Genomic DNA, 26,678 nt, shown 5'->3' on the forward strand with positions numbered 1-26,678 from the left:
TCACGCCTCCTCTCACCTCTTGCCTGACTTGAGTCAGATCAGAGCAGGGTGGGAAGCACCTGAGATATCTCAGGTCCCTGATGAGCTCCTGGGTTGAGATGTGCTCTTGTAACCCATGCCCAGCAGGGATGGGTTTCCCATGCGTTAGAAAGCAGTGAGTCCCCATGTGCGAGCAAAGGGAGAAGATTCGGGGCTGTGCAGTTTGGCCCCTCATCTGAGGGTTTCCACCATTTCCATTTTGCATGAAATCAGGGGAATTTTCTCACAAAGCAAGCTGCCGATCCTCCCACACCCCCCCCCACTGGGATCAGCCCAGCACATGCCCTGGTGATGGGCACCAGAAGTCCCACCCATAGATCGGGTACCCCAATCTCTCCATGCCCCCCCCCCACTCCCCCCTCGAGCCCCACACGCTCTCCTATGTCCCCGCAGACCGCAAGTTCCTGATTGCCAACGCTCAGATGGAGAACTGTGCCATCATCTACTGCAACGACGGCTTCTGCGAGATGTTCGGTTACTCACGTGTCGAGGTGATGCAGCGGCCCTGCACCTGCGACTTCCTCACCGGCCCCGACACCACCAAGAGCTCCATTGCACAGCTGACACAGGCACTGCTGGGCTCCGAGGAGTGCAAGCTGGAGATCCTCTACTACCGCAAAGACAGTAAGGGATGCTTCTGGAACACGTGGGGCGAAGCGGAGGTGGGAGGTGGGGAGGGTGGTCCTGGTGGGTGTCACCCATCTCAGCTGGAAAATGAATTGTTGAGTGGTTTGGGTTGGAAGGGACCCTAAATACAAGCCCTTCCCAAATGTGTGGAGTCCCAGAGCATCGCTGGGGGCAACAGCACTGCCCACCCTGCTCCAGGACACAACTAGAGCAGGTTGCCAGGGGTACCATCCAATCTGGCTTTAAGTACCTCAAGGAATGGGGCACCCACAGTGCTCTTGGAGTTGGGCCAGGGGGTCTGCTGTCACCAGGGCACTTGGATTGCACCCAGGGCTTTGCCCCCAAGGAGTGGGAGCAGGATGACCTGCCATGATTTGGGTGCTGGGACCTTAAGCAAGGGAAGGAGACAGTGGATTATTTGGGAATGGGGTTGCAAACCTTTAGTGGTGTCTGAAAGTGATGGGAGTGCTCATAACGTCCCTATGCCGTGAGTGAGTATCCCTTGGGGTGCCATGGAGGATCCTTGGATGTGGTCCCCTGATCTGCGCTCCATGGTGGGGTGAGATTGTCAGTTCCAGCCCAGAGCCATCCGCAGGCGGGCATCGAGCAGGATGAGGCTGTGCGTGCACAGATGGAATTACACTAAGATGAAAATGAAGCTTTGATGGAAAATACTAGTGATTAGTTCTAATACTGCAGGAAGTTAAATAAATATTTAGTGCTTGACATTGCCAAACAGCAGTGGCCAAGGCTGGCAGGGGTATGGGGAACTCAGGAGATCAGACGCTTGCTGGAAGTAAAAAACGTGAAGTATTTCCCTTTGCTTCAACCTGTGGCACTTCATCACTTCAGACTGCGTTGCTGAGGGTGGGCTTGGGAAAGGGCTGCTGTCAGCTCCAAGCACAGGGGATGGAGGAGAAAGCACTGGGAAGGAATCACACAACAGGAGCCGGGCTGCTGGCCCATGCTGTCTCTGGGCAGGGACCTGGCTGTCCTGGCCCTAACGCCAGTCCCCATCTCCTGGTGGGGCTGCGGGCTGGAGAGGGCTGGCCAGATCCCAGCATGGCCAGAAAGGCACGAGGGGGAGCAGGCACACGCCGTCCCCTGCTGCTCCCTGCAGCCAACGCATGGCTGTGATGAGGACATCACCCGCAGCCCCGTGTCTGCTCGGAGCAAGAAAGGACCCTCAGCAGATGTAAGCTGTGTCCCCTTCCCACCAGCACCCAGCAGCTGGGGGTGATCCTGCCCCCGTGGCTGCTGCTGGCAGCTTCCCAAAGGATTTGGGACCGCATTCCATCCATCCCCCACTGGCAGCACAATCCAGCTCCATCCTCCCCTGCTCAGAGTGCTCCCGACGTGGGATGCTCACCGCTCTGCTGCTCTTCCCCTAGGCCATAGGAAACACTCAGAGCTGTTTTCTTTTCTTTCTTTCTTTCCTTTTTTTTTTTTAATAAAAATAAAAAAAAAATAAAATAAAATAAAAGGGGGCAAAAAAAAAAAAAGAAAAAGAAACACAACGAAGCTCAGAAGAAAGCCCTTCGTGGCTATTTTTAAAACCCCACCAGCAATATGCTTTCCAATTGTCTCCCCCCAGCACTCAGCCCGCGCCCGCTCAGCCCATTATAAATGGGTCTTATCGGCAAAGAAAAGGCCTTTGCATTACAGGGAGCTGCTGCTTAATTAGACCGCGGAGGCTCCGAACCCGCCCGTCCTCCTTTTCAGCGCGGCAGCACCAATCTCCAGGCTCGACCTGCTGTTTATTACTGCGGTACTCCGGGCTCTGCAGCTCGCGTGGTTGTTTCCTGGCTTTTGTGATTGCCAGAGATGATGTTATCCCACAAAGCTGCCTGCCACGGCCCCCCCGGCAGCGCTAGGGAGGGATGAATGGAGGGGATGGGGGTCACAGAGGGGGATGGGGTGCATGGAGGGGGCAGGGTGCCGACACTCAGGTAGGTTTCCATGTGGTGTTGCTTTGAGGTGTTGCTTTGGGGTGTCCCAGCACATCCCTGGGGACAGCAGCGCTGCCCAACCTGCTCCAGGACATCCACACTGTCATTAACCTGTCACTAATTATGAAAGGTGGAATGGAGGCACTAAGTGCTGGTGGGGGAAGACAGGACCCTCCCCACCATAGCAAACCCCAAAACAGCTTTGGGAAGAGGGCAGAGCCCAACTGCAGGCTGCAGTCTTCCAGCCAACACCAGCATCTCAGCCCCAAGTTTATTTCCATGTGGGATGCTGCCCAGGGGTGCCCAAACCAGTGGGGTCAGGAATAACCCCACAAAGAGCTGCCCTGGGTCAGGTCCCCACCATGGCTGAGGCTGAACTGGCACAGAAGGGTCAGGAAGGGATGTGGGAGCCCTCAGGGCACCCCTTGCAGGGCCAGTGGCCACAAGTGCTGGGCACAGTGACATGGCACAGCCAGAGCAGCAGCAGCTGGCACCGAGTACTGTGCTGTTAATCTGTGTGGATGCTTATGAATATGGAAGGGAAGACGTGGGGACGAGACAGCTGCTGGGACAGCCACCTGCTAACAGCCCTGCTATCCCATCCCTGTCCCTGTGGTCACTGTGGCCAGAGTCCAGGGCTCATCTTCTCCACCACTATTCGTGGCAGTCCCCCGTGGGTTTAGGATTTGGGATCGTCCAGTGGAATCCCTGCACTGTGCCACAGCTGGGATTTCTCTGGGGACATGGTATCCCCACTGAGGTGCCCTGCAGCTCCCTGTGTGGCTGGTGGCCAGGCAGGCATAGTTGTGGGGTGTCACTGCAGGTGTTGTGTCCCCGTGGCGTGGAGCAGGCAGGACCAAGGGGACCTCCCTCACAGCAGACCGCATCCCTATCCTTTTGTTTTTACCAAGACATGTGGGTTTTAGGCCACACCAGAGCTCTTTGCTCTGTGTTTCTTTAAGGGTCGCTCTCAGCAGAGCTGAGCTGTGACCTCAGAAAGGGGACAGCCACCATAACTCGACTCCAGATGGGGATGTGTAAACATCCCCGGTCCTGATGACAAATACTGCGGTCCTGGAGAGCTGGCCATGTCCCTCTTGGCACATCTCCTCCAGCTCTGTTTGGGGACAGCACATTCGGGGTTCAGAGCTGGAAGGGACACATATCCCGTGCCTGCAGCTCCCTGGAGCAGACATCCCATGAACACAGATGGACCCAGAGTATCCCCACTGCCTTCAGGGATGTGCTGCTCTTTGACTTGCCTAAAGCTGATCTATCCCTGAGTAGAAGCAAGGCTCATTCTTCCTTCACATCCCAGGTGTTGGGACAGCTCCATCCCCATCTCCATCCCCTCTGTGCCCTTCCCACCCCTCTCTTCCGCTCCATTATATAATGCCACTATAGATTTAGCCACTCTGCCATGAGACCCTGCAGATTAAATCTGCTGGTCGGGGGAGGGAGGGACTCAGAGCTCCCAGGGCAGATTAATAGCTTGCTTTTTTAATATTTATAACAATACTGTTTTGTGTCCAGCCCTCGGAAACCCCCATATCCCGTTGATTAGTTTAATACCAGTGATATAGACAAATGCATTAACCAGTGGTGGTTGTGGAGGATAAGAGGGCTGGTGAGGGAGGGCTCCCACAATGACATTTTTAATGTTATTAAGTGCTTTTATCAAGGTCAGGAGACAGCGTGGGTCAGGAAGTACAAAGCCTCCAACCCTGCGGCTTCAGGTTCTGGGGTGTTGTTGGGTAAGGAGAGGTTCAATGCCAGTGCAGGGGTTTGGGGAATGAGCTCTTTTCCAGCCCTGAGAAACCCATCTGGAGTTGGAGGTTGAGGTGCTCCAAAGCAGCATCCTCACTGCCAGACAGTGGATAAATCCCCATTTTCCAGCACAGCCCCTGCTCAGGCCCAGGTACCACTCAGAAGGAGAATCCCAAGAACCTGTGCTGGGGAAGGGAAAATCAATTCCAGTGGAGAACCAAAGGCCAGCACTCATTGCCCCAGTCCAACAGGAGCCCTCAGTCCCACTCCCATCCCACTTGGGGAGCAGGGCGAGGCGTGGGCAGGTTGTGAATGCCCCCAGGACTCCTTCAGGAGATCATTTGGCAGCTAGATAAAATTAGACGGATGGAGACAGATTAGCTGAACAGCTGAAGGGAAGAGACAGGCAGATGGATGGGGACAGGCAATTGAGGAGCAGGGACAACAGCTTGGGACAGGGGGCTCAGCCCACCCACACCAGGCATCGCAGCAGGGCCGAGGTGTGGGGTGCATGGTACCCCAATCCCCTCTGCCCAAAGACCCCAACTCTATGAGGATTCGGCTCTGTGTCAGGGAACACACTGTGCTGTCCTCTCCATCCCCAACACCCTGTCCCCCCATTGCCACCATCCCTCATCCAGGTCCCAGCCAGGCACTGAGCTCCTAGCATGCAGGATGAATCCCAACTCGGCTTGGGTGATTCCCCCAGTACCAGCACTGGTTTGTGGGATCACACCAGGCTCCAGCTGTCTCCCAGCCCCAGCCGTGGCCCAGCTGCTCTTCATGTCCCCAGTTTTCAGCTGTTCAGTGTCAGCCTGAGGTTAACCCTTCCCGTACCAGGCATGGCTCAGGGTCTGTCTCCTCGTGGCACCAGAGAGGAGCTTAGCAGGGAAAAGGGAAGCAGTGAAGGGATACAGTGGGACAGAGCACATGAGCCCAGAGCAGGATTGGGATGCCCTTGCTGATTAAAGCACAGAGCTGATGTCTGCCGGGTGTCTGATCCTTGGGACGTTGCTGATGCTTCAATATCAAGTGCAGGGGAGAGAAAAAAAAAAAAAAACTTATGTTGTAACACAGCAAAGGAGAAAGCATCACACAGCCCTACCTGCCACAAGCAGAGCTGCAGCACCCCAGGGCTGGCACTGCATCCTCCTACCGGGCCGTGCCACCACTGTAGCACCACGCAGGATACCTGGGCACTGCTCTGGTACCCGCTTGCCTTTCAGACCCCATACAAATACCCACAAAAGGAGGGGACAGGCTGGCTCCTCTCCATCCCCGCTGGGCATAGTGTCCCTCCCAAAGGGCTTTGCTTGAAAACAACTCCCTCCTCCTCCCCACCTCCCGCTTTTAAGTGGATTTCCCCTCCGCGTGGTGAACAACGCCGAAATAAAGGGAGGAAGGAATAATCCCGGCTGCGGGGCCCTTTAAACGGATTGCGCCGTATCCATTTCTTTCCCTTTCTTGTGCGTGTGCGTGCGTGTGTGTGTGTGTGTGTGTGTGTGTGTGTGCGTGTGTGTGTGCGCGCACCGCTGACGTCACGGCAGATTTGGAAGTTGCCCGATGTCGGCCATCTGCTCCTGATTACGGGAGGCCCTGAGCTCTTTAAAATTACACTCAGCAACGGGCCGAGCGCGGCCGTGCATCCCCACGCTGCCGGCCCCGCTAATCCCCCGGCCCCGTTAATCACCGCGGGTGGAGGAAAGAGTGGGGCGGTTTTGCAGGGCTTGATGCGAAGGTTCAAATGGCCCCAAATGCAGTTGGCAGGGTGAGGGTGCGATGCTGGCACTGGGCGGTGCTGGGGCTCTGTGGTACCCCGCTGCCCTGGTGCTTCTGGGAGGCTTTGGGGGGATTTTCAGGGGGATTTGGCCGTGGGGATGCAGTCGGTGCCAGCGCAACAGGAGGTGGCTCAAAGAAGGGCTCTGCATTGATTGCACTCTGGGGAGCAGCAGTTGGAGGATTTTCCATTGGAATGAAGCTTGCAAGAACCTCTCCACACCCTCCTGTTGCTACCAGGGGAAGGGGCTGCGGAGGTTTTGGGGTCCCCCTGCTGCAAGCTGGCATCTGGCCACAGCTCAGGCAGGAGCATGGAGTTGAACTGTGCATCCTGAGTGGTCCTGTGCACTGAGAGCACCCTGGGGTCCTCCTGCAGCCCCCTCCTCACAGGTCCCTGCGCCCATCCCCGTGCCTCAGTTTCCCCACAGTGCCATCCATTACCCATGGAACACAGCCCCCAAACTGCTTGCTGATTGCAGGGCAATTAACAGCGGCTTGATTATAGTGTTTAATGAGGTTGAACTGCTACCTGGAAACTTTTGGAGTTCTTAATTACCCACTCCGTAATTGCTAGTCTAAAGTACATTAATATAAATGACTGTCTGGGATATAAAAAATAAGAGGCAGAATGCGACCCGTGGGAGCGGGGATGCAGGAGCAGGAGACAGAGCTTTGCACATCCTGGGTGCACCCAATGGGAGCTGAACCCATTCAAAAAGAATGTTCCAGCAAAGCTTTGTGGCACGTGGCCCTCTGTGCCACCCCCCTGAGCCCCTCTCTCTCCGTGACAGCCTCGTGTTTCCGGTGCCTGGTGGACGTGGTGCCGGTGAAGAACGAGGAAGGCGTCGTCATCATGTTCATCCTCAACTTCGAGGACCTGGCTCAGCTCATCGCCAAGAGCTCCGGCCGCAGCCTCCACCACCGCCTGTCACAGAGCTGGCGTGCAGGTGGGTGCCACCAGGACATCAGGGACAGTGGGGACATGAGGGACAATGGGGACAATGGTCAGGAGGGTGGCATCCTCAGAGAGCTGTGTTTCTGCAGGGTTGGGGAACTGATGCACCTGAAAGGTTAAAAAAGGCACAGTTTTAAGCCCTTGCCTCTCTGCCAGCTTCTCGTTATGTGATGCTGGGAGGGTTTGGCAGCTCCTCGGGTCCCCCTGCAGGCACTGGGGCTGGGGAAGAAGGTCCTGGTGTGGGGAAGGCCACACGCAGAGGTGATGAGGTTGTATTTGGTGTCACCAACAGCGAGGCCACGCTATGGGGATGTCATTGCACAAGGATGGTTGTGCTGGGATGTCTCACTTCCTCGCCATCCTGGGTTCCTCCAGGGCTTTGCAGGGCTGCTGGGGACAGCAGAAAACTCAATCCTTGTTTTGGAGAAGCAAAGAGAGAGCAGTGATGAGACTCCGCAGGGGATGTGGGTACCAAAAGATGCGGATGTTGGACCTGATCATGGGAAGGAGGGGTGCAGCTCCTGAATACCCTCCTGCTGTATGCTCCTCTATCCACCTATATTTTAAAGATAGCAACTAATCTTACCCAGATCTCCATGCAAACACCACCTGGGGTGCAGGTCACCACAGGGCAGCTGGAGTACAGCCGTGGGAGCAGCCACGTGGGGTGGCACAGCACGACCACAGCGGGGCCACCAGGGACTACATGGGGACCATTGCATTGGGACTGTGATGTGTTTTCATGTATCCACACTCGGTGCATGTGTGCAGCCTGGTGCCATGAAGGCTCTGCGTGCACAGCAGCGGGTGCAGTGCAGGTGCTGTGTGTGGGTTTGGGTTTTGCTCATCCTCAGCACGTGGGACATACAGAGCGACGGGTGTGTGCATATGGATATCCCTCGTGGGTGTTGCTCTGACTGTGAAGGGATGAGGTTTATATTTTTTGGTGCATTGCTCCCATGCATGAACTGCTGAGGACGTTCTTACCACCGGTGTTGCCTTGCAGCCCCTCAGCTTTCATATGCTCTCGGCATATGATGCAGTCGTGTCCCATCGAACATACTCTGAGGTGTATGTTTGGTTGCAGAAGGTGTCCCAGTAGCAATGGCAGCAAATGATTCCCTGTGCATCCCCGCGGAGCTGTGCTTGGAAAGGATGGTGCCAGCCCGGACTGCTCTCTTGCATGGGTTTTCTGATGCTGAGCTGTTTGGCAGTGTATTGGGTTAAGTGAGGGAAGGCAAAATCTGCCAACAATGGTCAGCTCCGCAATATGCTGCTTTTTCCCAGAGGATGATGCTTTTCTGGAGCTGGTGTTGCAGCCTACGTCCCTTCCCCGTGCCACCAAGAGCATTGCCACTGATGGAGCAATGAGACATAGGGAAGCCAGCCAGAGGCTGGCCGAGCAGTTCATTTAGGCTGCTGAATTGTTTGTGCAGGGTGAAGTCACGCTGGCCCAAGCCTTGGGATCAGCCCAACTCCTGGTTCTGCTGCTGGGGTTCGCCCAGGGAAGGCTTTGGCCAGGTCACAAGCACACTGAGCAGTGCAGAAGAAGTCGAGCAGTTTTGTTCGGGGCATCATGCAGTGGAGGACATCAGGTCCCTCTTTGGGCACTCCAATTCCAATCCTTTTTCCCCTCTCTTCCCCTTTCGCTGCTCTCTGCAGCCCCCACTGATCTCACCCCAGCACCAGGCTCCATCGAGGTGGTGCTCTGCTTCCCAGGGGACTCTTTGCTCCGGCACCAAGTCACCAGAACTACATTTTCTAACACTTTATTTCAGTTTGATATATTTTTTTCTCCCCCAAGTCCCACCGAGGAGATTTAGAGGCTCGATTTCCTCCAGGTCCAAATCCCTTAAGCAGCTTTAACCAGCTTAGAGATGCTCTGCACCTTTCCCATTGTGCACTCGTGGTGGCAGGGGTCCCTGCATCCCAGCCCTGCATTCTGCTGGCTCAGAGCACACAGCGCTGCGGGAAAAGTGAGCGTCCCCCACAGCCACCCCAAATCCTTCGCAGCCCATCCCCTGCCACCATCCCAACCCACCCCACTGCAGCCGTCCGTGCAGCTAGGTTACATCTGTGTCTCTTGTGTTTTGTCTGTGTTTTTCTTTTTAACAAGGTGAAGGTAGGAGGTTGAAGTTTAGTCTCCCGTCCCTCCGGCGACTCAAAGTCCAGCGGAATTCTCTGCCCACCAGTGAGTTTGATGGAGTAGCCATTGACTATGGAAAGGTAACCGCAGCCTTTGTCTGATCTCAGCCTCAGGCTAGGTCCCAGCTCTTCCTCGCTCTCCCCACCCCGCTCCTCCTCTGCTGCTGTGGCTCTTGGGCCGTACCCGGCGGTGGGGGTCCGGTATTGGGCAGCACCAGCCCTGGTGGCACTGCTTCGGTGGCATGGGATGCAGGAGACGTGCCGAGCTGGCTGGCACCGCTGCTGGAGCTGGGAGGAAGGGCTGGCTCCTCAGTGCAAGTTGTTGGGATGGTGGAGATCAGGGGACGTGTCCCCTCCTTGGAGCTGTTGGAGATAGTGTGGTGTGAGTAGGGAGCATGGCTGGCAGAGCTTGCAGGGAAAATCCTCACAATGGCACATTTCCCAATGTCTTCGTGGCTGTGAGCAGCCTGTGCAGCTTTGGCTTCTCAGCCCTCCAGCAAAAGGTGATGCTGTCATTGCTGATGTGATGAGATTGGTAAATATCGATGGAGCCTCTTTAGAGATTGCTGTCTCGGTGTCTTCTTGGTTGTCAGAAGTGTTCGAGGTACCTCTGGGCAAAGGCATGGTGTTTTCTGAAAGCACAGGACTGTGGCAGGAAGCTTTTGCTCTGCTAAGGCATCCCCAGGCACAAGGCTGTTGCTGTGCTGGGTGTATCCTGCATCCAGCTGCTTCCCCACATTTTAGCATATGGTGAAAGGTGCTGTTGTGCTTACAGCGAGTTGAAGGCATCCATAGCTTTGGGAGGTGCTCCAGTTGTGTTGATCCTCTGTCCCCAGTGGGATATCCCCACGTTGAAGCTGCACAGTGCACTGCAGCTTTTCAGGTGTCCATGCATGGATGATGCTCTGCTTCAGTGGAGCCTGCTCCAAGTGGGGATAGCCCAACAGGAGCAGGGACAGCCAGTCCTTCTGGGCACCACCTCCTCAATAAAACCTTAAATGGCCCTTGGGGATGGTGGGAAATGCTGCAATGTGCCCTGGGCACAGACACACAAAGCCCCAGTTCCTCCTGTGGGTATTGCTGGTTTGGGTGTAGACCCCCTCCCTCCAGGTTTCTGCCCCAGAAGGCAGTGGCTCTGTGCACCCACTGCAGAAGTTGATAAAACCTGTAAGCTCCTTAGGTTTCTGGGGAAAACACTGTATGATTCTGTGAAAAAAAACGTTTTGCAATGGCCAAGGGGTGCTGTATGAACATGGTTTGGTGATAGGGCCTGGTAGGTGAGGTCAGTGGTTGGACTTTGATGATCTTGAAGGTCCAACCTTAGTGCTTCTATGATTTGCTGTGATTCCATCTCCACTGCTTCCTGGTGCAGAGCACATCATTTCCCACAGGCAGCAGCACAGGACCCCAGGCACCCACACCCCATGGTGACCTGAGCTCTGCCGAGGGGAGAGGAAAAGTCAGGTCCAGAGGTGGGGATACAGGGACACTTAGGAAATGAGCAGCAAACCCATCCCTAAGGCATCCCCTTCTCTTCTTGCTCTGGCTTCTCCCCAGCTGCTCAGCTATGCCTTGCAGCCCCCCCAGGGCCACCGGAGCTGCCGTGTCCCCGAGGGCTCGGTCTCCCCCGCCACGAAGCAGCCTCGGTTCCAGTCCAAGCTGGAGCTGAACTGGGGAGCCGCAGCACGTCCCAGCCCCTGCCCTCCTCTTACCTCCCCAGCTCCCTCCTTCCCCCAGCACTCGAGGACTCCTTCTAATAAAACGCTTTCTCCCGGCTGTCTTAAAGCCTGGTGGTGACTCCCTGATTTTGAGGGACATGAAGACATCGCCCAAGGAGAACTGTGTGCAGTCAGAGACCGAATCCCTCCTGGAAAAGGAGAGGAGGCCGAGCCTGGAGGCCGACCCCACCCTACAACACCCGATCCCGAAACAAGAGCCTCCCTCGCTGGGCCCTCGAGGGTCGTACTCTGCGTGGGGTTTCATTCGGTCTCGCCCCGGGGGCAGCTTCCACAGCCTCCGCAGGGTCTCCTCCTTGGACAACTTTGAGGCTGCGAGGTCTGAGTTCCAGAGAAAATTCAGGGAAAGGAGGGCAAACTCAGGTAGGGGAAAAACCCCGGAGTTTTCGGTCCTACTGCGATGGGGAGCGATGGCCCCAGGGGCCACCAGCACATCTTGGGGGGGGAGGTCTCTTTCTCTGCACTGCTTTTTCCTCTGCAAACTGATGATAAATTGGGGTTTTCCACCTCAAACCCGCTGCTCTTGATGTGCTTCCCTGTGTAGGCAGATCCTGCTCGTTGGGTAGAGCCATTTGTGGTGTTGTGTGCATGACGCAAGGCCGCATAAGGTCGTGTTTGGCCGTCCCAAATGAAGGCATTTTGGTGCCATCCTCTTGTTCTTGTAGACGTAGTGATATACATAAGGTAGAGGTCACTCAAGAAAAGCCTCAAGAAGTGGGGATGGAGAGGGATCAGTGTGCGGTGTTTGGCTGCAGAAAATGGGGGCTGGGGGAGAATCATGATCCTCAAATAGACCCAAGTTATGAACCCTTGGGGAGGGACACAATGTAGAGGGAGGGAAGGGTCTGAGTGGAAGGGAGGAGAAGGGTGGCACATTGGGCACCTTCCCAATGTCTTCAGATACCTCCTGCCCACTACATCTCTTGGGTCAATGTCAGGATAAGGAATAGAAGGGGTAGAAAACTGCAAAAATAATCCAGCCCTGCCCAACAGGAGGAGAGGGGGTGAGACATGCTGTTTATGGTGTCTGGGGATGCTTCTGAGCCCCCTTCTGAGCCCCCAGGGGTGGGCATTACACATCACCAAGAGTCAGACCACAAGCTGGTGGTGACACTGGGTGGGATCCATCTCCACTGTGGCTCTTCCTTGGGCAAGATGCCTGGAGCCTGGGAGTGGGGATATATCTTGGTGGGGACGTCAACCTTCTGGTTCCATTGGGTGGCTAAGAACTCAAGCACAGCTCATGAACTGTGCTGATCATGCCTGAGTACGCACAAGGAGGAGACCCATCTCCAAACTCAACTGCTTTCATGCATCCTTCCCTGGTGGATCTCACTGGGATCAGTTCCTAACCCACCAGATTCTTCAGAGGCAGCAAAGCTCATTAAGTGCCTCTGTATTTGGGCACCTACTCTGAGCCCCTTAAAGAAGGCTTAATGGTGGGAAGAGGGGTGATGTGTCTGAAAGCATCCCCCTCTTGGATGTCTTGGGCTGGACATCCTATCAGAAGCCACCCTGAAGAATTATGGCCTGGTTGGTACCACCTAGTAGCACCTCATGATTGTCCTGCACCATAAATTAGGTGCAGGAATAGCGTTAGGGCTCTGTGAGTCACCTCCTGCTCTCTCCACCCTTCTCAAGACTCCTCTCCATCCTATTTCAGAGGCTTCTCACGTGAAACCCAACCCTCCAAACTCCACCTCAGACTCGGACCTCATGAAGTACCGCACCATCAGCCAGATCCCTCAGTTCACACTCAACTTCGTGGAGTTCAACCTGGAGAAGCACCGCTCGGGCTCCACCACAGAGATCGAGATCATCGCACCCCACAAAGTGACGGAGCGCACACAGAACGTCACCGAGAAGGTCACGCAGGTACGTGGTGATGGGATGCCACCAAGGCAGCGGTGCTGGTGCTGCCAGCAGGATGCCATCGTGGCTGTTCTTGTGGGTTTTGGAGGAGAGGGCGGTGATACCTGCAGTTTCTTTCCCACTATCCCCAGTGCACCCAGTGGGGACCCCACCCTGGGAGCAGAAGTGGCCACGTCGAGGGCCACACGATCCCCTGAGAGACAGCAGGTGGCACTGCACTGTCACCAACACGTGTGGCACTGCGCTGTCACTGCAGGGGATGCACATGACACTGTGCTGTCACCATGCTGTCATCAGGACTAAGCTTCCTGATGGCTCTGGCGAAGCGGTGAGGACCAACCCTGACTTGTCACCTGCCACAGTGCCCGTGACCTGGGAGCAGAGAGAGGACATTGCCCACAGCCACCTCCCCTCTTTCTAAGCATAGGAAAAGAAACATTTTTAAATTGCCATCGGAAAATAATGACTTGGATTCAGCGTGTGAGTTTAAAGTCCATGGGAAATGCCAGGCTGGGATGTGAGCAGGGAGAGGGGCATCACAGCGTGTGTGCAAGGTGTTACTGCATCCCACAGTCCTGGTTGGGAGCTCCTACCAGTGGGGAAACTGAGGCATGGGAAAGCCATGACATACAAGGTGTATTCAAGGGCACCTCCCATCGTTGCCAGGAGCAGCTTGAAAATGCATCTATCTGAGCCCAAAGAAGCCTCTAGGTTTGGCAGCTGGCTTGCTCTGCAGGACTTTCCTCCCAGGAGCTCTGCATCATGGCTCTCCCCATATAGCACAGGACAAGTTTTTAGGCTTGTTCCCTCCCAGCTTGACCCCTTCAGCTCAAACCTTTTGATCTCAGGGATCAGCCCCAAATCCCACAGCAGGACAGCAAGTCCTCCATGTCCCCACCCTGGGGGACACCTGCACAGCAGGGAGAGCTGGGATGATACTGGCACGGCAGCACTGGCTGCTCAATGCAGGGTCATTAGCTGGCAGTGGGGTGATGGAATCAGAGCTGATGGGCTGTGGGCTGCAGGCAGGCACAGGGTCCTGTGGTGCAGCCATGCAGCACCCAAAAAAGTCAGTCTTCCCTTTGCCCATCTCCACGCAGGAGATGGGATGGCATGGGATAGCATGGCATGGCATGGCATGGCATTGAATAGGAGGGATCTCGCTTCACCATTGCATCTCCCCATGGCCCCAAGGGGTGGGATCATCCTGCCCATCCTCACCCCAGTGTCCCCTGTGCCTCCCACCAAGCTGCAGCTCCTTGCTTCTGGCCACTAAATAATTCACAGTGAGGCAGAGACAGCAGCAAGACGCAGCGTCTAAAAATACTGGCTGGCAGCAGGGAGAGGCAGACAGTGGCTGATCTGGGCACAGCAAGTGGGAGGGAGAGCTGGCCACAAGTGCAACGAGTGTGCCAGGCTCAGCGTGGAGGCCGGAGGCTCTCAGGGATGCAGCAGGGCCAGTGCCACCAGAATGGGGTCCTGGCACCTCTCTGGGTTCCTCCAAGGTGCTGCAGGGATGGGTGGTGGTGGAGGTGTGCAGGGGGGTGATGGTGGAGGGTGCTGAGCTGCGTCAGGATTTGTGCTAAGAGGCAAACAGAAGGGAGGGTCAGTGCCTGCCTGCAACCAGGCTGCCCACTCTCTTTGCTTGGTGACTCTGGCATGTCCTCCTCATCAGCACTATGTCCCCATCATCAGCACTATGTCCCTCTTGACATTCCCATCACAGGGCAATGAGAGGAGGAAGGAGTTTGGCAGTTCTGCCCTGAGCCCCACTGGGTACCAGCAGTGAGCTGGGTCAGCCTGGGCAAAAAGGGCCCCCATACTCCATCACTCACAGCCCACACACCTCCTGTTCCCTCCTCCCTCTTCCTCCTCCTCCCTCCCATCACCACCTTGCTCACCCAGCACCCCACACCATGAGCATGTGGCTGCAGCTGAAACCATTATGTGCAGGGGAAAGGGGAGAAGGGAAGGGGCAGCTGGCCGAGTTGCCATGGGGGTCAGTGCCAGTGCTGCCATGCACTGAGTCCCCACACCACTGAGAGGTGCCAACTGCAGCTCCCCCAGGGCAGTGCTGCAAGTGCTCCCTGCCTCTGAGCTGCTTTATATGCACTTTTGGGGGTTGCTTCTTTCCCCTTATCTGCCTCAAATCTTTGTGGTTGTAGGGGTTTTTTTAACTGATTCTTGCTTGTAAAACAACGGGGCTTGACCCACTCTTGCTCCAGCATTGGGAGCAGGGTGCCAGCAGCAGGGTACACAGCAGGCACAGGGAGCACAAGTATTCGAGGTGCTCACATCTTGGGACTAGCCCCCAGCCAGGCAGGATGGGGGGGGGGGGTTCAGCTCCAAGAGTGAGAGCACCGCTGCGTTTCCCAGACACAAGGCATAGGATCCCATCTCAGATCCACAGGACACACCTCAGTTTGGGGGCCACGCATGAAGCAGCACCCCCTTGTCCCTGCGAGATCCGCTCCCCAAGCCCACGCAGCGCCTCGTTCCCCGCCACAACGATTACATCTCAGTCACTTTTTCCTATCCCTCCCTCTCCGTCCCTCTGCCCCATTGGTGCTCTCGTCCCCACGGGGGCCCCAGCATCGATTGGCTTTGATTAATCCACTCTGGGCTCCCAAATGCCCTTCGCAGCCGCATGCCTCCCGCCCGCCCGGCCGAGCGCGTGCGTGCCTACGCGGGTGATGCCGCGGTCCTGCACCCACCACGCCGGTCACTGCTTGGGCGCATGGGGCTGGGGACCCCCATGGGGGACAGCCGGGCTTCACGGAGGGTCAGCTGCCACCTGGGGCGCCGGGCAAGCCGCAGGAAGGTAGGAGCTGGGGTTTTCCTGAGGGTTGTGGGATAAAGGAGTGGTTGCTTGTGGTGGGATGAGGTGTTAGGTTGCAATTATGGGAGCCTGTGGGTAGTCCTTGAAGCCTGGAAGGAGATGGGTGTCAGTGCAGGAGGGGTCGAGCCCTTCTTCTGGAGATGTTGCCAGTGTTGTGGCAGTGCCTGTCACCATGGTCTCGGGGCACATAGGGCTGCAGGTGGGTTGTGGGATGTGTATGGGTCCTTCTCCCTCGTCAGGGATAGCTATCACACCCATTTTACTTGGGGCTTCGTGCAGGGTTGTCTTTCACCCTTCTCTATTGGTGACACAGGTAGCTGGCACTATGGGGACACCCAGGGACACAGAGTGACAGGGGCAGGGAGGGACCTGACTCCAAATAACCCTTCTCATGCCACCATCTCTCAGCATCCAAAGCAGAAAGCCCCAGCCCTCCCAGTCCCCAGCATTTTGCCTTGTGTCCCCTCCCTGGGGATGCTCAGATGGGCACTGCCCAAGGCCAGGCTTCACTACCAGTGGCACCGTCTGTCTTCTCTGCTTGGAGGATGGCTGTCCCAGAGGGACATCAAGGGAAGGTCCATGCTGGGGCCAAGAAAGGCACTGTGCAGGGCTTGCAGGATGCATAACATTCCACCACGCTTGGGACCACCGCCATGGGACTGCATCTCCAAGTTTGTTGTCCCCAGATCCCTGTGGCAGGGACACTCAGCAGCTCCTGAGCTGGTGGCACAGAGGCTTGGCAGGATGCACAGTGTGGTAGGGTCTGATGGTACAACATGGATAAATGCCTGCCTCAAGGGTGCCAGCCATCAGAGCTGGCCAGGGAGCTGGACAGACCTTGGTGTCAGCCACAGTGGCCACCTTGTGGCCTCCTGGATGGACACTCATGAAGTGAAGAAGTGAAGAAGTTGTAGAAACCCATTGCACACCCTATGCTGCCCCACTGGCATGTGGGAACACCTCATGTAGCTCCTGGCCTTGTCCAAGTTCCATTCTGATCTCCACATCCTTCTCATGCCCATCTAGGGGCCCTCCTTCAGCAGGGAGGTTGGACTAGATGGTCTCTAGAGGTCCCTTCCAGCCTCTACAATTCTGTGATTCTGTGATCTCCTGGCAGGTGCTGTCCCTGGGGGCTGATGTCCTCCCCGAGTACAAGCTGCAGGCACCACGCATCCACCGATGGACCATCCTGCACTACAGCCCCTTCAAGGCCGTGTGGGATTGGCTCATCCTGCTGCTGGTCATCTACACAGCTGTCTTCACCCCTTACTCGGCCGCCTTTCTGCTCAATGAGGAGCAGGTGGAGGAGAAGCACTGGAACTGCAGCTACTCCTGTGACCCACTCAACATCATCGACCTCATCGTGGACATCATGTTCATCGTGGACATTGTCATCAACTTCCGCACCACCTACGTCAACATCAACGACGAGGTGGTGAGCCACCCAGGCAAGATTGCCATCCACTACTTCAAGGGCTGGTTCCTCATCGATATGGTGGCTGCCATCCCCTTTGACCTGCTCATCTTCCGCTCTGGCTCTGACGAGGTCAGGAGAGGACTCATGGAGGGATGGGGAGAGGGTTTTATGGGAGTGAAGGAGCTCCCCGTGCATGGGTTAATGCAAGCAGTGGATGACTACCTGCAAGGAGAGGGGTGGTTGTCGAAAGGATGGGCAAGAAAGTTATTACAGGTTTTTATTAAGTAGGTGGGATCTGGATTTTTATTTCCAAAGGTTTAGACAGCCATAAAGATCTTACAACATGTGTTAAGATAGTGTCCAACTGCACCCACTTCCCTTACAGAGGAGACAGCCAGCACAGAAGGCTGGGAGCTCAGGGACTGGCCTACATGCCAGCAAGGATGAATTTTAGGTTATGTTTCCATCCAGACTCAAAATTTAGGCAATGGAATGGGCTGTTGTTACCATGGTACCTGGAGGTTCCACCTCAGAGCATGTGGGATGGGGTGAAAGGTGATTGGTTTTGGTGCAATGCAAGGTGAGGACTTGTCAGGAAACGTGGGATTGGCCTTGTCTCCTCTCATTTGCTCACCTGTAGCCCCAGGGCTCACTTCCTTCACAGTCAGTGGAGGCAAACTTCCCATTCTGTGACGTAGTACATCTGGCCTATTTCAGGTGTCACCTCCAGGACGAGGTGATGCATGCTCTTTTCTCCTTCAGCGGTAGCGGGCCTAGACTGGAGACATTCCTTTGGCCAAACTGCTCCCTGAGGTTTCTCTCCTCTCCCTGCAGACCACCACCCTCATTGGTCTCCTAAAGACCGCCCGGCTGCTGCGCCTGGTCCGTGTGGCCCGCAAGCTGGACCGCTACTCCGAGTACGGAGCAGCTGTGCTCTTCCTGCTCATGTGCACCTTTGCTCTCATCGCCCACTGGCTGGCGTGCATCTGGTACGCCATCGGCAACGTGGAGCGGCCCTACATGGAGCACAAAATCGGCTGGCTGGACAACCTGGGTGACCAGATCGGCAAGCGCTACAACGACAGCGACCTCTCCTCCGGGCCATCCATCAAGGATAAATACGTCACTGCCCTCTACTTCACCTTCAGCAGCCTCACCAGCGTGGGGTTTGGCAACGTCTCGCCCAATACCAACTCTGAGAAGATCTTCTCCATCTGCGTCATGCTCATCGGCTGTGAGTGCCCGGCCCTGGAGGTTGGAGGGGCAGCTGTGGGACACCAGGCTGTCACACGTGGGGATTTAGATGTGGATCTCCCTCCATCTGTGCCTCTTCTGCACAGGCAAATGGATGAGGAGATAGATAGAAATACAGGCTTTGGAAACCTGCTGGTTCCGGGTCCACAGTAGATATGGGTTTTGGAAATCTGCTGTTTGTAGGTCCGCGGTGGTTGGACATGCATCTCCCCACGTCCCTCTGAGTCCTGCCCTCTCGTTGTAGCTCTGATGTACGCCAGCATCTTCGGCAACGTCTCTGCCATCATCCAGCGCCTGTACTCGGGCACAGCCCGCTACCACACGCAGATGCTGCGGGTGAAGGAGTTCATCCGCTTCCACCAGATCCCAAACCCACTGCGCCAGCGCCTGGAGGAGTATTTCCAGCACGCCTGGTCCTACACCAACGGCATCGACATGAACGCGGTGAGTGTCGTGCAGGGAGGCCCCACATTTGTGTAGGACCTTGTCCTAAAGTTAGAGAGTCCACCCAAATTTTTCTGCTCTTTTGACCAGGATGGAGAGGAGAAGATATGGGAGGCTGAAGAGAGTCTGTCAGCCCGTTCTCCCCTGTTTTCCCTTTTTCTCCTTCTCCCCTGTCTCACTATCCCTCCAGCCATTTCCTGGGACCATGAGAGTGTTTCTTGGCTGCAGAGCAGTGTTGGTGCTGGTGAGGAGCTCAGAGCCCCATTGGTGCTGAGCTCTTTCAGGACAGTGTCTGCTGGTGCCGCAGAGCCACGGAGCCGGGATCGATCCAGCTCCTCTCCACGCTGCTGGTTGCTAAGCAAAGTGCATCCCGCTCTCAGCATCAGGGAAAGGAGGGCATTTAAATAAACCTCGATCCATTTTAATTAGAGCCCGGAGAGGCAGCTGTTTGTTAGCAAAGAGGGGATCAATGGGGGAGCCGCACTGGAGAGGCACGGTGGCTCTGAGCCTAGCAGGGAGGGTTGGACAGAGGGTGTGGAGCCCAGGGTGGCACTGGGGAAACAGGACTTGACTCATGGCCATAGGGTCTTATGCACAAAGGTGCTGTCTTGGCCAGCTGCAAGGCAGAGGAGGGTGAACACTAGATTTGTGTGAATTCAGCCCCTGCTGCCTCAATGAACTGGGCAGCCATGGGAGTATTGCTGCTGGAAGAGCTTGGGGCCACCCTTTGCCTGCAGGGGAGACACCCTGGGCTGGACATCAGTGACAAAAACAGAAAGCAAAGCCACGGCACTCTGCCAAGCACAGGTTGTGGCTCAGTGCAAACCCAGGTCACAAATCCCCTGTGCTGAGCTAAGCCTGCAGCTTGGACGTGCCGCCGCTCACACCAGTTCCTGCTGGATGCTGCTAAGACACAACACAGTCTGATCAATCATGCCACATCCCAATCGATGCGTTCGCCCCCGATTTCCCAGCAGGGAAATGAAGAGGGCCGTGCAGCACTGCCAGCACATGCAATTGTGACAGAACCAAGAGCAGGCCACGCTCGCCAGCCCCTGCAGGGCTGTCCCATGTTGTGGGTTTTACCTTGATCTCACCTTCAGGTTCAGCATTTGTTCAAGGAGAGGTATTTGCCATGGGTATATTTAGCTGTTGCTGCGCACAACTGGCCTGTGCTGCTTCTTGGCATTCAGGCAGGTGCTGTTTAATTAGGACAGCACTTCGTTACCAGTTTGCGCTCTCATTCAGCTGAGATGAGTGGGTGGAAAGATGAAAGGGGGGTATGACCAGTGGGTATAATAGATTGATCTGGTTATTATTATTTATTGCTCGGGAGTGCACTCATCCCTGGCCACGTGTGGTGATGAGCCAGAGACAGGCAAGCAGCAGCCACCAAAGGAAGATCAGCTTTTGGATTCAGCTTCCTGGGCTTTGGGCTCCCCATTTGGCTGCATCACACCACACGTCACCCATCCTGCCTGTGCCTCGGGGTGGCCAGGACTGTGGCAGTCCATCCTGGGAACGGTGGTGTGACCACATCCCTCTCTTGCTCTCTGCAGGTGCTGAAGGGCTTCCCCGACTGCCTGCAGGCAGACATCTGCCTCCACCTCAACCGCACACTGCTGCAGAACTGCAAGGCTTTCCGAGGAGCCAGCAAAGGCTGCCTGCGTGCCCTGGCCATGAAGTTCAAGACGACCCACGCACCACCTGGAGACACCCTGGTGCACTACGGGGATGTCCTCACCACACTCTACTTCATCTCCCGGGGCTCCATTGAGATCCTCAAGGAAGACATTGTGGTTGCCATCTTAGGTGGAAAAGTCTTTCCTTCTGGGAGGGCAGGGGGTGAAGGGTGATGGATGAAGGGCAAGAGGGAAATGGACTGTGAGTGCTAGGGTGGTGAGCAATGGACGGGGAGTAGCAGGTGAAGGGCGAAGAACTTCTCTAAGTCCTGGAGAAATAAAGGTTGGTTGTTCCTCATCATCTCACTGGTCACCATACCAGTGGACATGGGGTGGAGGATTCTCTTTAAATGCTGGGAAAGACCCCAAAGGACCGAAGATAACTGGGCATGGTTCAGCAGTCCCCCATGGTTACTGATGACCCACTGCTCTGCTTGGTCTCCCTATCACTGATGGCTTTCATGGTGGAATCTTCCACTCCACTGTCAGGGTTTCTATGCACCCACTTGTCCATGAGTCCCCACGTAAGGGCTCCTGGTCCAGTGGAGTTGAGATGGGCACCCACCTATCCCTAACAAGCTGTCTCTTTGCGCAGGGAAGAACGACATCTTTGGGGAGCCCATCAGCCTCTATGCCCGTCCAGGGAAGTCAAATGCTGATGTGAGGGCCCTGACCTACTGCGACTTGCACAAGATCCAGCGGGAGGATCTGCTGGAGGTCTTGGACATGTACCCAGCCTTCTCTGACAACTTCTGGAGCAATTTAGAGATCACCTTCAACCTGCGAGATGTGAGTGCCAGGGTTATCCCAGGGATGGATGTGGTCAGTGCCTTAAATCTGGCAAGTGGGAGAGCTTAAGTGAGTATGTCACCCTGTGCTCCTCACTCCATTTGGTGGTGAACTGGTCAACAGCCACATTTCCTGACCCAGTCCACGAGTTTATGGTTTCCCATGGGCACTCTTGCCTTGCTGACCAGTTCCTCTGTCCCTCAGGCAGATAGTGTTCCCCGCACACCGCTCAGTGAGGAGTATGACTGCACCTACCGGCGGGTGCGCCGACGCAAGCACTCCCTTTGTCAGCCCAGCAAGCCCGGTGAGTCCTCTCCTGCTTGTTTCACCTCCTCACCATCCCCCATCATTCCCAGCACCGTGCCAGCCCCACAAACCAAAGCATCAGCAGAGCTAAGGAGCAGAACTGCCATTCAGTCATTGCTCTGGCAGGCACCCCAAAGCAGTGCCTCTGTCCTTGGGACACTCACACTGCTATGCCTGTCTCTCTTTGGGATGCTCAAGCTCTACAAGTACCCTTGAGGGAATGTGGACTGATTCTGTCATATGTGCTGTTCCCTGAATTAACCTGTTGTGCTGCCCCACAGACCCAGACACGGGCACCTCTGATGCAGAGCAGTATCACACCTACTCAGAGCTCACCAACCCGCAGGATCCGCTGAGTAAGGACCAGTGGGATGACGTGGGCAGCAGCACCACTCCCTGTTCCCAGACCAGCGACGATGAGGCCAAGCCTGGCAGCCCCACGAAAGCTGAGCCCTTCCCCTTATCCAAAAAGGATGACTTTGCCCTGCCAACGCTCAGCCTCATCACCGCCAGCGCCAGTGGCACAGAGGTCGGCAAGCAGGCCGCAGAGAGCAGCCAGTCCTATGCAGGTAAACACATCTGCAGCTGGTACAATGGGATTCAGGGATGCTTGGGCATGGTGGCCTTTGGATTCCAGGGTGATGGACTCTCCCATGTATGTCAGAGTGGTGTCTTTCCATGAGCATGTAGGGTGATAAACCCTGGACAGGGTGGGGTTGCAAGTCAGAAGTTCTGAAGGGTCTCCTCTTCTTGCAGCCACCCCCCTGGACATCCCCAATATGTTCACCTTCTGGGAGGATCAAAGGCCCAACCATCACCCAGAGCCCCTGCAGCATGTCTCCTTGGTGCACAGCTCTCGGGACATCCCCCTGCACAGCGACTACAGACCTGGGCAGATCGAGTCCAGGCTAGAGCTCCTGCAGGCCCAGCTCAGCAGGTAGGCAGGTCCTTGGGATGTAGGGTTGGTGAGAACCCAGGGGGGCTCTGGGTCATCACCTTCTGCTCTCCAGGGGTGGCTGCACCAGACTCTGTGTGCAGCACATGCCACCTCCAGACCCTCGGGACACTGTGCTCCTTGGGATGGAGATTGGAGTGCTTTGCAAATGCAAATTTCCCAAACTGCAAGTCTTGCTGCAGCCATGCACCTCATCTCTGCTGTCCCACCAGCCCTGGGATCTACTGTTGGGTTTTTTTTTTTTGAACAAAAAGGAAGAGCCTGCACTGGAGAGACAGGTTTAAAGTCAACACCCATGCAAATGGACAGCACTCCCACCCACGGTGCTGCATGTGTTAAACTCACTTCACTATTGTACCCATATGTGTATTTTGGTGTCTCGCCAAGGTGCCAGCACCAGCAGGGGTGACCAGGTCTCCCACCTATTCTGAAAGTGCTGCCAGGGCTATTGCCTGCAAGGAGGGCTAAGACCACTTCTGCCAGTTTTCCCTGAGGTTAGAGCAAGGCAGAAGGAAAGCACTTATTCATCTTTACATTTTCTTCTGTTACAGAGTTCAGAAAGGTTGGCACCAGCCCATCTTGCTCCCATCTGTCAGCACAGACAGCTGGCCTGAAGAACTGGTCCAGGTTAAAACTAACCACTGCATTTTCCACACCTCCAGTGTAGTTTTAACTTTGCTCAGTTCCCTGCTCCAGATCTTGCTTTGGCAACACAAAAAATTAGGCAGGGAAAAACTGAGTGCAGCAGGAGAAAGGCAGTAGGTCTGAAAATGTAAAGGTTTCCCCAAACAGCACCGGGCAAACCAGCATCACCCCAAGGCAGCCAAGTCAGCACCTCCTCCTGCTCAGGGTCTGGCTCTTGTGGGATGTAGCAGGATTCACTGTGCTAACACCAAGCTGCTGTGTCCCCAGGCTGGAGTCCAGGATGTCGTCAGACATTAATATAATCCTCCAGCTCCTGCAGCGCCAGCTGTCCCAAGTGCCGCCCGCATACAGCCCCATTTCACCATCCTCTCACAACCTGGCCATGTATGGCATCATCCCACGAAGCCTGGAGCCTCTCGTCCCCTGTGCACCCCTGGAGGATGAGCAGCAGACGGACCCAGGGAAGGTAAGGCCGCCCTTCATGGCTCAGCATCCTCCAGGCTTTCTTCTGCCCCCAGACGATGGGCCCTGGAGGGCCAGTGGTCCTCTGCAGCCTCTCTGTGTGCAAAGCATGGCTATGTTCCTTTGGGTCCAGGCAAGGCCCAGGAGTCTTGAAGCAGAAGGTGTGCCTGGAGATGCTTCTGCCCAGTGCGTCACTGATTGGTGGGCTCAGGTTGCCCAGTCAGTAGGGAAGGGGATGGGTTCCTCTGCTCTGAGACTTTACAAGCAAAAAGATAACATTCAGAGGTCTGATGGGGTGAGAAGATTGCTTGACTTCTTTGTTTTGCTGTTGTCATAACCTACCTGGTTCCTCCTTTCCTACCAGAGCCCAGGCTACACGGAGGTAGAAAAGTTCCACTTGAAATCCAGGGACTCCTTGTCAAGTGGGATGCACCTCACTGTGGCATCTGATGAAACCATGACAGTCTACTCCGAGCAGGAGCACCACTCCCCACCTCTTCCAAACCCAGAGCCTCCCCACCAAAGGGCACCAAACACCCAGGGACTGTTGCGGGGCTCTCGTTTCCCCTCCCTCCCTGAGCACTTGGAGGCATCTTCTAAGCACCAGGACATTCAGAGACACCTCTCCGACCCAGTGCTTCCTGGAAGTTAGAGACGTGGGGGCTGCAAAGCAAGTCAAGAGGAACCTCAACTGTGAGCTCGGTCAGTTGACGTTGATTTTGACTGCAGGGATAAGACAGAGGACAATGCCATTGGCTCAGGGGTATAATTTGTAACTGTCTTCTGCCACCGTGAAGGGAAGCATAGAGTGGCTGGCTTCCAAGATCAACATTTTCCAGTGGTTCCCATAGAGTAGATTTAATTTGCACATTCTAGTGAACCCAGAGCAGTTCTTTCTTATGGCCACCAACAGGCTGGCTAGGCCAAACAGCACCCACCACCTCTTCCTTGCCAAGGCTTCCTCTCGAGACAGCACAAGCTCCGTGAGCCACAGCATCCAGAGGGGAGCAAATGCACAGCTTCCAGCTGTGAGGCCACATTGCTGTCAGCTCTTGGGAGCAGGGACCATTGTGTTGGTACTGGGCTTAGCCCAGCAGAGCCCATGGGTGCTACAAAAGCGTAGACACCAGAGGAGGAGGAGATCTCCACAGTGTGGTACTGGGGAGAGTTGCAGGTGGGAAGCCCAGGGCAAGGACAGAAGCTCTCCTTGTCCTACCTGATGGCCACTGAGACACTAAGGGCCAACAACCCCTGCCACTTCAGCACGCTTCAGCACAAGTCCTAGGGCACTGACTTCTCCAGCAAGGCCAACTGCGCCTTGAAAACCCCAACACGCATCCCACAAATCCCCGTATGAACCTAACTGGTCACTGACCTGGACGTAAAGCACAAAACTCAAAAGCACAATCCCAGAAAGCTGAAAAGCCCCAGATACTTCACGTCCAGTCCTTCTTCCCAGCTTCTCTCTTTTGATAAAGGTTTGATAGATGCTTCCTTCTCCTCAGCCCTTTCCCTGGCAGACTCCCGCAGCATCCCGTAGGAGAAACCCACTTAGCACTGCCGCCTTGCCGTTCGGTTAGATGCTGTGACAGTCCTAGGCCACCTGCTCAAGTAACATATTGAGCTCCCTTTGAGAGTAGTAAAACTGTGAGCATCTCTTTCTCTGGAGTTTTAGTGTACACTTTGCTAATAAAGATGTTTTTGGCACCTGATGTGGATTACAGCTGTGTTTGTGGGATCACCACTGGCAGTACCAAAGCAAGCTGCTGATCTGTAAAGATCCCTGAAAGACCCATGAGGATCATGGAGTCCAACACTTGACTCCACGTAGCACCATGCGAAAATCAGACCCTAGGTCTGATAGTATTGTTCAGATACTTAGTGAGGTCCAGTATCTCAGGGCTATGTCCAATTCCCTGGGCAGCCTTTCCATGCCCACCACTTCTTGCAGAGAGTGTGAGACCAATGGGGCCCAAATGAAAACCAAGGACAGGGCTGGTTGGCCTTCACCAACTCCTCCCCGATAGGACACAGCTCAGTCTCAGCAGCTGTCAGAAAAAGCTCTTTTACTCCCACCAGCACGCTGCTGCTCCCCTGCACACAAGAAACAATTGAGCAGACACACCTCAGGCAGAGGTGGCACCGCTTGGCCTTGGAGCAGCGGGACCTCAGCACCCAGCACTGCATGAGCCCCATCTCCATCCCCCACTGAAGGAGACTCGGGGAGCTCCAAGGACAGCGTCGTCCTCAGGCAGGGCGTAGATTTACCTCTCCCAGCTGATCGCTGCCAGGGGGCTCCCCCAGCCCACAGCCCCTAGCCCCCCAAAGCTACTATTTATATCCAGCCCGGCTCAGGTTTCAGCTCCTTGCAGCAGCAGGGACACCTCCTCCCCCTGGCATGCCCCAGCCCAGCACAACTCGGGGCTGCCGAGGATCTTTGCGAGCAGCTGCGGGAGTGCGCATCGCCTGAGCTGGATCCCAGGGCTCTATCGGGTCTCACCGCGAGGAGCCCGAGCTTCAACCTGCCCAGGCATTTCCTGAGAAGCAGTATACAGCTCCAGCTACTCCTCAATGCCGCTGCGTGCTATTAGAAACGAAACCCCATAATTAAACTTCATCTGATTGTAGACGAGCTCATCTCCATCCGCCACTTGGAGAAGGCGGGGCTCGAACTCGCGGCAATGCTGACAGGCGGAGCGGTTCCCCTTGTCCGCCTTGGGCTCACGTGACTGACACCGCTTCCATCCAATCAGTTATTAATAAGGGTCCAAAAGCCCGCCTCACGCCACTGCGACCCCTAGGAGCCAATGAGGTGTCGAGGACGAGCGTAGCCTCCCCCTCAGGCGGGATCGAACGCAACGATAGGTTATCCCTGTAAGAAGGCGGGTCCTCTTTAGGAATGAAGGTCAAAGTGACCAATAGAAGACCGAATCGCGCCAAACGGAAAGGAGAAGTACCCAATAGACGCCCGATATGCGTAACTGACAGGCAACACAGCCAATCCGCACGCATAAGGCGG

General features: G+C 55.6%; 1 protein-coding gene across 1 annotated transcript; it reads left to right on the forward strand.

Moving 5' to 3' along the window:
- The first annotated feature begins 518 nt into the window (after positions 1–518).
- KCNH6 (potassium voltage-gated channel subfamily H member 6) lies at positions 519–25,362 on the forward strand. The gene is made up of 15 exons (XM_065747265.1): positions 519–663; positions 6,950–7,105; positions 9,230–9,339; positions 11,045–11,357; positions 12,658–12,869; positions 16,823–17,251; positions 17,957–18,356; positions 18,621–18,820; positions 20,380–20,632; positions 21,098–21,291; positions 21,496–21,595; positions 21,879–22,166; positions 22,354–22,534; positions 23,465–23,663; positions 24,024–25,362. Exons 1-15 carry the CDS (start codon positions 534–536, stop codon positions 24,309–24,311), a joined length of 3,453 nt encoding a protein of 1,150 aa, XP_065603337.1. The 5' UTR covers positions 519–533; the 3' UTR covers positions 24,312–25,362.
- The last annotated feature ends 1,316 nt before the right edge of the window (positions 25,363–26,678 follow it).

Source organism: Cyrtonyx montezumae, unplaced genomic scaffold (genome assembly GCF_038088225.1).
Source record: "Cyrtonyx montezumae isolate F1298 unplaced genomic scaffold, pur_monq_1.0 scaffold_43, whole genome shotgun sequence".
NCBI lineage: Eukaryota > Metazoa > Chordata > Aves > Galliformes > Odontophoridae > Cyrtonyx > Cyrtonyx montezumae.